The sequence below is a fragment of the Schistocerca nitens genome, chromosome 1 (genome assembly GCF_023898315.1).
Source record: "Schistocerca nitens isolate TAMUIC-IGC-003100 chromosome 1, iqSchNite1.1, whole genome shotgun sequence".
In the NCBI taxonomy this organism is placed as follows: Eukaryota; Metazoa; Arthropoda; class Insecta; order Orthoptera; family Acrididae; genus Schistocerca; species Schistocerca nitens.
Genome location: NC_064614.1, coordinates 851,053,404 through 851,064,281, shown reverse-complemented (window position 1 = coordinate 851,064,281; position 10,878 = coordinate 851,053,404). Strand labels below are relative to the sequence as shown.

At 37.4% G+C, this 10,878-nt stretch overlaps 1 protein-coding gene across 1 annotated transcript in view; it reads right to left on the bottom strand.

Moving 5' to 3' along the window:
- Nucleotides 1–5,023: 5,023 nt before the first annotated feature.
- The window catches only part of LOC126237188 (carboxylesterase 4A-like), a 329,130-nt gene continuing 323,275 nt past the window's right edge, over nt 5,024–10,878 (bottom strand). Inside the window, exon 13 of the mRNA XM_049947068.1 lies at nt 5,024–5,483. Coding sequence (XP_049803025.1) covers nt 5,353–5,483 — 131 coding nt within the window. The 3' untranslated portion in view covers nt 5,024–5,352. The remainder of the gene's footprint in view (nt 5,484–10,878) is intronic.

Genomic DNA, 10,878 nt, shown 5'->3' with positions numbered 1-10,878 from the left:
GATGGTGTGGACTGCGTTTACAAGGAATGAACTGGGTCCTCTGATCCAACTGAACTGATCATTGGCTGGAAATGATTATGTTTGGCTACTTGGAGACCATTTTCATCCATTTCATGGACTTCATATTCCCAAACAACTAAGAAATTGTTATGGACGACAATGCACCACGTCACTGGGCTACAGTTGTTAGCAGGTAGTTTGAAGCACATTCTGGACAGATCACCCAACATGAATCCCATTGAACATTTATGAAACATGACCGAGAGGTCAGTTTGTGGACAAAATCCTGCAATGGCAACACTTTCACAATTAATAATGGCTATATAGGCAACGTGACTTAATATTTCTGCAGGGTACTTCCAACGACTAGTTGAGACTATGCTACATTGAGTTGCTGCACTACACAGGGAAAAAGAAGGTATGACATGATATTAGGTGACCCAGACTTTTGTCACCTCAGTGTACATCATATATATTAAGAATAAATACAGCCTATGCCCATCTGAATGTTCATCAGTATAATGTGTAAAAATCTGAAGTAAACCAGTCAAGAACTTTTTGAAATTTTATATATATCTGTGTGTGTGTGTTTATCTGCTGGTTATCTGAATGCTTATTAGAGCAATATATAAAAATTTGAAGAAAGATCAGTCAAAAAGTTTCAAGATTTTGCTAACAATGTTTTCGCTTTATATATTACACTTATTAAAAATATATAACCTCTGTTTGTTTGAAAGTCCATTATTGTGTAAAAATGTGAAGGAACTGGCCGCGAACTTTTTAACATTTTTGGTAACAATGTTTGCCTTTTATACATTGTTGTTGTTGTTGTTGTTTGTGTCTTCAGTCCAGAGACTGGTTTGATGCAGCTCTCCATGCTACTCTATCCCACGCAAGCCTCTTCATCTCTGAATAACTATTGCAACCTACATCCTTCTGAATCTGCTTAGCGTATTCACCTCTTGGTCTCCCTCTATGATTTTACCCTCCATGCTACCCTCCAGTACTGGTTGTGCCACAAATTCCTCTTCTCCCTAATTCTATTCAGTACCTCCGCATTAGTTATGTGATCTACCAGTCCATTCTTCAGTGTTCTTCTGTAGCACTACATTTTGAAAGCTTCTATTCTCTTCGTATCTAAACTGTTTATCATCCATGTTTTACTTCCATACATGGCTACACTCCATATAAATACTTCCAGAAAAGACTTCATGACACTTAAATCAATACTCAATGTTAACAAATTTCTCTTCTTCAGGAATGCTTTCTTGACACAGCCAATATACATTTTATATCCTCTCTACTCCAGTCATCATCAGCTATTTTGCTTCCCAAATAGCAAAACTCATTCACTACTTTAACTGTCTCATTTCCTAATCTAATACCCTCAGCATCACCTGATTTATACATTATACATGTATTTATAGATTGTGTATATTAAGAATTGTATAGACTATTTCTGTTTGAATGTTCATTAACATATTGTTTAAAAATTTGGAGTAAATCAACTGAGAACTTTATGAGATTTTTTGGTAACAGTGATTTCCCCTTGTGTATTATATGTATATTTATATAATGTTTATATTAAAAAGTGTGTAGTCTATGTCTATCTGGATGTTCATTACAAAATTGTGGAAAAATTTCAAGAAAATCGAACAAGTACTTTACAAGTTTTTTGGTAACAGTATAAAACAATGACTTTTTATATAGTAATATAGATTAAAACTGCAAAAGCTATCAACAATGAATTGACAACTGTCATTTATATTAGATTTTTCAAATTGTTAAATTTTTTTATCAGTTTGTTAATACAGCATAGGGCAGTCAGAATCACTCCACAAATACTAATTTGGTACAATCTCAAATGTATATTTAACAGAACAAAAATATAGGGACATTGTGACCAGAGTGGAAGTCCTGTACAGCATGGATGTGAATGACGTATTTCATAGCACTTTGCAGTTTATGTTTTATGTACCTGGAAGATGTAATATTTATTATTATTATTATTATTATTATTATTATACCCTTCCAGTATCCTTGTGACCAGAGTGGAAGTCCTGTACAGCACGGATGTGAATGACGTATTTCATAGCACTTTGCAGTTTATGTTTTATGTACCTGGAAGATGTAATATTTATTATTATTTCTTTCCTTTCTCAGACATTATGTCTGGTTAAAAATGGAAAGTAACACGGACCTTGATCAAGCGTGACTTCCTTTTAACTGTACGGTATATGTTACATTGCATTTAGGAACTTTCGAGTAATTGAACATGTATCAATAATTACGGATTTCTGTAGTTGTATATATACGTTTGGATGTAGCTGTATTGCGTTGATGTACTGGTGGATATTGTGTGGTATGACTCCTGTAGTTGATAGTATAATTGGTATAATGTCAACTTTATCCTGATGCCACATGTCCTTGACTTCCTCAGCCAGTTGGATGTATTTTTCAATTTTTTCTCCTGTTTTCTTTTGTATATTTGTTGTATTGGGTATGGATATTTCGATTAGTTGTGTTAATTTCTTCTTTTTATTGGTGAGTATGATGTCAGGTTTGTTATGTGGTGTTGTTTTATCTGTTATAATGGTCCTGTTCCAGTATAATTTGTATTCATCATTCTCCAGTACATTTTGTGGTGCATACTTTATGTGGGAACGTGTTGTTTTATTAGTTTATGTTGTATGGCAAGTTGTTGATGTATTATTTTTGCTACATTGTCGTGTCTTCTGGGGTATTCTGTATTTGCTAGTATTGTACATCCGCTTGTGATGTGATATACTGTTTCTATTGGTTGTTTGCAAAGTCTGCATTTATCTGTTGTGGTATTGGGATCTTTAATAATATGCTTGCTGTAATATCTGGTGTTTATTGTTTGATCCTGTATTGCAATCATGAATCCTTCCGTCTCACTGTATATATTGCCTTTTCTTAGCCATGTGTTGGATGCGTCTTGATTGATATGTGGCTGTGTTAGATGATACGGGTGCTTGCCATGCAGTGTTTTCTTTTTCCAATTTCCTTTCTTTGTATCTGTTGATGTTATGTGATCTAAAGGGTTGTAGAAGTGGTTATGAAATTGCAATGGTGTAATGACTGAAGTTAATATTTTGTATATTGTTGGTAGGCATGTTATGGGGCAATATTTTGCTGGGTTTGCTGTGTCTGCTTGATCTTTAGGTTTCAGATAAGTTATTCCTTGTGTAAGTGTATCAGGGACTGTGTATGGGTCTGCAATGTAACTGTTAAATAATTTAGTTGGATGTGAATGTGTCGAGGTGAACTTCTTTAGCCAGAAATTTGCTATTTTACCTTTTCCAGGGGCATTCCAATTGTGTGTAGAATTAATTGCTCTGGTGACTTCATGTTGCAAAATTATCACTTCAGGCATTTGTGGTATCTTCTTGTATGTGTCTGTTTCTGCTTGTATCCACCATGCATGTCTGTTATGTTGTACGGGGTTTGACCATATCTTACTCCAGAAGTGTTCCATGTCTGTTATGTTTGGTGGATTGTCTATTTTAATGTGTGTGTTTTCTATTGTCTGATAAAATTTCTTTTGGTTTGTGTTGAATGTTTGGTTTTGTTTCCTTCTATTTTCACTTTTTTTGTATCATCGAAGTCGTTTGGCCAATGCTTGTAATTTCTGCTTCTTTTCATCTAATTGCTCTATCGCTTCTTGTTGTGAGATTTTACCTAACCTTTTTCGTTTTTTGTCTGATATTTCATTTCTTATAAATTGTGTTAGCTGTCCAATGTCTTTTCTCAGTTTTTCTATTCTGATCTGTAGCCTGTGTTGCCATGCTGGTTTTGTGGGTTTCTTCTGTGTGTTGGTTGGTTCTGATCTCTGCCTAGTGTGTATATTTAGTGTAGTGAGTGCTCCTATATAAACAGTAGTTGTAACTCTTCCATAGTTGTATTTTCATTTATTTTGTTGTGTATGATTGTGTTGATAGTTGTTAATGTTGTTTCGACTTGTGGGTTATTTGGGGGTCTATGCAAGAATGGTCTAATGTCTGTATTTCTGTCTTTGTATTCTTTGTTCTATTTGTGCTTGTTCTGGTGGCTGTCTTAAGATTTTGTTTTCCTCTGATTGTTTAATTGATGCGTGTTGTTCTTTGTTTGTTTGCTCTGGGATGTTTGAGTCCATTACTGTATTTTCTTCTTCTTCTGATTGCACATTATTTTGTTCCAGTATTTGTTGTACTTGTTGTTTGATGTTTTCTAATTCTGACTGGGGTATCCTATTATTTTTGATTATTACACGGATCTGATCAGCTAGTCGTTGTTCTGTTAAAAATTTTAATTCTGGGTATCTGGTAATAAATGTTGTATATACTTGTGATCTGTATCCAATTGTGTTGGTTCCTAAGTTTGTTGCTTGGTAATAACAGAACATGAGGTGTCGGTTAACTTCATCTGACCATCTCATCCTCTGTCTTTGTTTTCCTTCTAGAGTGGTTGCGGGAAGCATATCCTGCAAAACACCTCTATTTGGATTTAAATCATTTTCCGTGTGGCTAGCAGTGTCGTTACCATTGTAGACAGGCATAGGGTTCAAGCGTCATCCCCGACCATGACAGCGCTTGTCCGAGGCTTCATTAGTTATTATTATTATTATTTCTTTCCTTTCTCTGATGTTATGCTTATTATTATTATTATTATTATTATTATTCCTTGACTTGTACCAAGTAGGAAAAAAGTATCTTCTACAGCTGGAAGATGTGATCATATTCTCTAGATGCATTGCATTTTTTCTGCAATTATCATAACAAAATGAAGAAAAATAAATTTTTGTTGCTCCACTGTTTAACAAAGAGCATGATAGCAAACTTTGTAATTACAGCAGAAAAGTTAGTCAACAATTTGCCTTATTACATAACAGGGACTGAATGTTAATTTTCTGAACCATAACTGTAAATATCTAACATAAGCTGCTATGAAGACAAACAGTTTTACTGACTGAGAGTGAAAAAAACAATAATCACTAAATAATTTTGTATTTAGTTACATTTCTCCCACACATTACAAATTATTTCCTTAGGAATGTAGAAAATGGAACTAAAGGCACGACTTCACATATGTCCATCTTAGTTCAAACAGATATAAACATTGGAATGAGTGAAGGTAGCAACTTTACTCCTTCCACTACTTATACTCTACCTAGGCACATCTAAGATCATATTTAGATTAAGGCAAGTCATAATTTTCCTAATGTCTAGTAAACTCAACAACTGTAAACATTATCATCATATACCATATTGATAACCACTTTGGTTTGATGCTGCACTGTTAAGTAGAGTTCTATTACAAGGCAAAATCAGATCTTTATTTTGTTGGAATATTTCAGAACAAATCACTCTGACGCTCCTTTGAACGATGTTTAAGTAGCACTAGACACACCACTAGAACGACTAGTAACACAGTAACAATGCCAATCAGAGTGTAAACAGCACTGCGAAATGGTTGACTCTGGTCTGTAAAAAAGATGTAGTGTAATTAAAAGTTTGATAACTGGATTATGAAGTGCGAGCACGCGCGTGTGCCCACACACACACACACACACACACACACACACACACACACACACACACACACACACACACACACACGACCACCACCACAAGCTCCAGCAACAGTGACAGCAGAGTGTTGTGCAGGTACCACTAAATATCACTTGTTCTTCTATTTACAGAAGTATGTTCATTAAATTAACTGTAATGTTCTGAAGTGATAAAGATGTTAGATTTATTTTCTGATATACTGAAATATACTGTGCTGGAGAAACCAAAAGCTAATGATATTTGATTATACATCCTGTAATTTCTCGAGTAACTAAAATATGCGTTAGTATTAATGATTTACATAAATGCAGGTCAGTAGATAACATATAATATAGTATCAGTATATATCACCCCTTTCACTATTTCAACAAATTTGTTGGTAAATTAACATTTGATCAGGAATCAGATAGATTTTCATGACAAAAACATTTTAGTAAGCCTCTCAGTTTGTCTTCACATATCAGTGGAGGGTGGGAAGAATTATTGCATAAATGTCTCACTAAACACTAATTAGTCTGATCTTGTCTTCGCAGTCTCTGTGGGTGTGATATATAAGGGGCAGTGGTATATTCTAGATCTTTCACTTAATACCCCTCCTTGAAACATTGTAAATTGGCTTTTATGGCATAATTGGTGTGTACTTTCAAATATCTGTGAGTTCAGCAGGTTTCTCAGCATCTCCATTATGCTCCCCCAAGGGTCAGATAAATCTGTTACCATTCAAGCTACCATTGTTTGTAAACACATCAAAAAAAGGTTTGCATCACCCCAGTTCCCAGAACTCCTGAAGATAGACATTGGTTGTGGATATTGTATCACAGACACAGTCCCTTTGACTGTTCAGAGATGTTACTAAACCTGCCCAGAGATGCAAACAACCATGCATGAGCAGTGCCTATTAGACGGAGGGGGTCCAACAGCCAATCAGTTCCAGTCATTCCACCGAGAAGGAGGTACACAGCTCATGTTGTCTGTATTTCAACCATGACTAGACAGTCAATACTGCGATTCGCTTGCATCTGCATTGTTACTTCATGCCAGGAAGGGCTCTCACAAGGGAAGTGTCCAGGCGTCTCGGAGTGAACCAAAGTGATGTTGTTCGGACATGGAGGAGATACAGAGAGACAGGAATTGTCGATGACACGCCTCGCTCAGGCCGCCCAAGGGCTACTACTGCAGTGGATGGCCGCTACCTATGGATTATGGCTCGGAGGAACCCTGACAGCAATGCCACCATGTTGAATAATGCTTTTCGTGCGGCCACAGGACGTTGTGTTACGACTCAAACTGTGTGCAATAGGCTACATGGTGTGCAACTTCACTCCCAACATCCACGGTGAGGTCCATCTTTGCAACCACGACACCATGCAACACGGTACAGATGGGCCCAACAACATGCCAAATGGACCGTTAGAATTGGCATTGCATTCTTTTCACCGATGAGTGTCGCATATGCCTTCATCAAGACTGTCATCGGAGACATGTTTGGAGGCAACCTGGTCAGGCTGAATGCCTTAGACACAGTGTCAATTGAGTGCAGCATGGTGGAGGTTCCCTGCTGTTTTGGGGTGGCATTATATGGGGCCAATGTACACTGATGGTGGTCATGGAAGGCCCTGTAATGGCTGTATGATATGTGAATGCCGTCCTCTGACCGATAGGTGCAACCATATTGATAGCTTATTGGCAAGGCATTTGTCTTCATGGACGAAAATTTGTGCCCTCATTGTGCACATATTATGAATAACTTCCTTCAGGATAATGACATCACTCGACTAGAGTGGCCAGCATGTTCTCCAGAAATGAACCCTACTGATCATTCCTGGGATAGATTGAAAAGGGCTGTTTACAGATGATGTGACCCACCAACCACTCTGAGGGATCTAGGCCGAATTGCTGTTGAGGAGTGGGACAAGCTGGACCAACAGTTCCTTGATGAGCTTGTGGATAGTATGCCATGACAAATACAGGCATGCATCAATGCAAGAGGTTGTGCTACTGTGTATTAGAGGTACTGGTGTGTACAGCAGCCTGAACCACCATATCTGAATGTCTCGCTGTGTGGTGGTACAACATGGAATGTTTGGTTTCCATGAGCAATAAGAAGGGCAGAAATGATGTTTTCATTGATCTTTATTCAAATTTTCTGTGCAGGTTTCGGAACTCTTAGAACCAAGGTAATGCAAAACTTTTTTTGATGTGTTCATATGCTCAGAATCCATTGTTGGTCCTATTTGATATAGGTACCACACACTTAAGCAGTACCAGTATCAGTGTTTTGTAAATATTCTCTTGCATTATAGATAACTGCATCATCTGAGGTTACTATTAACATTGTCAGCGCCGGCTTTAGGGTGGGGCGACTCGGGCGGTCGCCCAGGGCGCCGGGGCCCAAGGGGCGCCACGTACTAAACGCATGTGAAAAAAAAAATTACAATTTACAATCACCCATTTCGCGAAACTAAAATATTATTCAGTCTCATTCAACATACGTCGCTAATGTCACGAATGCGCGATGAATTTGGGGTAGCAGAAGAGAAATCATGCTGAATGCAATCTTCGTATTGTCTGCAACCATCTATGTTTGACGCGGGCTAGCACGGGCTCTACCAAAGCGCCTCTCTTATTTGTTTCAAGAACTGCAACAAGGAAGAGCCCATGCAGCCGCACCATCTCTCGTTTACAACAGAATCTACCGGTCGCTCCAAATAAAAGAAAATACAGACTGTGAAATATACGTTACATTATGATTTAATTAATACGAATGTATTTATATCGAATATTTGTGACTTAATGACTCATGTACATTAATTAATAGATCATGCAATGCGTGCACTGCATTCATATAGAAGTCTCCCCTATCTTACTGAAATAATACAGCGCCACACAATGTTTGTTAGACTGCATATGTTGGCAGCGCTACGATTTGCACCCGCATGTCAGTAATTGTCAGTAAGAGTCGGAGGCAGCGGTCATGTTTTCGTGGCTGAATAATTGTGAGTGAAACGAGTGTCGTGACTGTGTCAATATTTTAATTTTCTGGTAGGTGCGAAAAACATTTTTATCTTTCAGTTCAGGTTTTTTTCTAGTTACGTCTACTGATAGGTGAATTTCTTGTGAACAATTATACACAAAAAATATACAATCACCTATTGAAGGTGATCAAATTGACCAGCGCAGTACATCTTTGCATGAATCCTCTGATATTTCTCCAAGTCAAAATCAACACATGACATCTGTGGTCGATGAAAGTATCAACGTTCTTGCAATAAAAGAATACAATGTTTCTGATGTAGGTACGTGGCCAAAAGTACTTAATGCTAGAGATGTAGATCGCATTATAATATGTGGACCCTCACAAGTATGTCTAAATAACTTTCCAAAAGATGAAAATGGGCGTCATTTCTCTTCAACTCATTACACAAGAAAACTATCAAACGAAGAAACTATCAGACGACGGTGGCTAGTTTATTCTGTATCAAACGACAGTGTCTTTTGCTTTTGTTGTCGACTGTTTGATTTAAAGTCAACTACTAATTTGACTACCACTGTGGGTTTCAGAAATTGGAAACATTTAAGTGAAGCTCTGAAACTGCATGAAAATAGTCCTAACCACAAAAAAGCATTTACTCAATGGACTGAAGCTGAAATCAGGTTTAAAGCTGGATTAACTATTGACAAGGAAGAACAAAAGCTAATTTCTAAAGAAAGTTTACGATGGAGCAATGTGCTTCAAAGATTGATGCACATTACTTTGTATTTGGCTGAAAATAATATGGCATTCAGAGGGTTATCAGATAAATTATTTACCCCAAATAATGGAAAATTCTTAGGTCTTGTACAGTTATTGGCAAAGTTTGATCCAATCATGGAAGAGCACGTCAGACTGGCATTGAATGGTGATTTGGCTGACCATTATTGCGGCAAAAATATACAGAATGAATTAATAGAACTCATGGCATCACAAGTTATGTCTACAATCGTATCCCGCATAAAGGGTTCAAAGTATTATGCAATCATAGCTGACTGTACTCCAGATATAAGCCACAAAGAACAACTTTCGATAACTTTAAGATGCGCCGACATAACAGAGGATGGCGTAAGTGTAAAAGAACATTTCATCTCATTTCTGCAAATAGATGATACAACCGGTGAAGGCCTCACAGAAAGCATTTTAAAAACATTGAGTGATCTTGACCTTAACATTAATGACTGCAGAGGACAGGGCTACGATAACGGCGCGAACATGACGGGGAAAAATAAAGGCGTCCAGAACAGAATTAAGAAGTTAAATCCACTAGCTTTTTTTGTGCCATGTGGATGCCATAGTTATAATTTGGTATTGTGTGATGCGGCAAAATCATCAGTAAAATCCGTGACACTGTTCGGAATGTTACAAAAAATGTTTAATCTATTTGCTGGATCGGTAAATAGATGGAAAATTTTGACCGACCATTTGAAGATATACACCCTGAAAAATGTAAGTGACACACGCTGGGAAGCTCGAATTGATAGCGTCAAAGCGGTTCGTTATCAATTATGCGAAATGCATGACGCTTTGGTTTCCTTGGCCGATGCTACTGAACAAAGCGATGCTGCGGTGTCACACGAAGCGACAACACTAGGAGGACAATTAAAAGACTTCAGCTTCATTGTTTCTCTCGTGACATGGTATGATGTTCTGTTTCAAATTAACGTTGTGAGTAAAGCAAGTCAGTCACCCACAATCAACTTTGTCGAGTTTATGGGAATCCTTGACAAATGTTGCTCTTATTTGGAAACATATAGACAAACAGGTTTCGAACAAGCTATTGTAACAGGAAGTGAACTGGCTTCGGATCTTGATACGCAGCCATTATTTAAACCACAAATGCGATTAAGACGTATTAAACGCAGGCCGGGTGAAGAGGCTGTTGATGATCAAATAACTGACCCAAAAAAGAAGTTTAAAGTAGAGTTTTTCAATGCACTGTTGGACACCGTGCACATATCCATGAAAGAAAGATTTGAACAGATGCAAGAATTTTCTGCGACGTGGAGTTTCTTGTTTGACATTAAAAAAATCAAAATAAAGAAGAACTAATACAATGCTGTTCTAAATTACAAGAAAAGTTAACTGTCAACATGAAGTCAGATATTGATGGAAATTTGCTGTGCGACAAAATTTTAGGCCTGCAACACTATCTCGAAGACAGCCAGGCAACGCCTATTGAAGCCTTAAACTTCATAAAAAAGCATAATCTTGAGAGTTATATCCCAACATCTGGATAACGTTACGTATTTTGCTAACAATACCAGTGACTGTCGC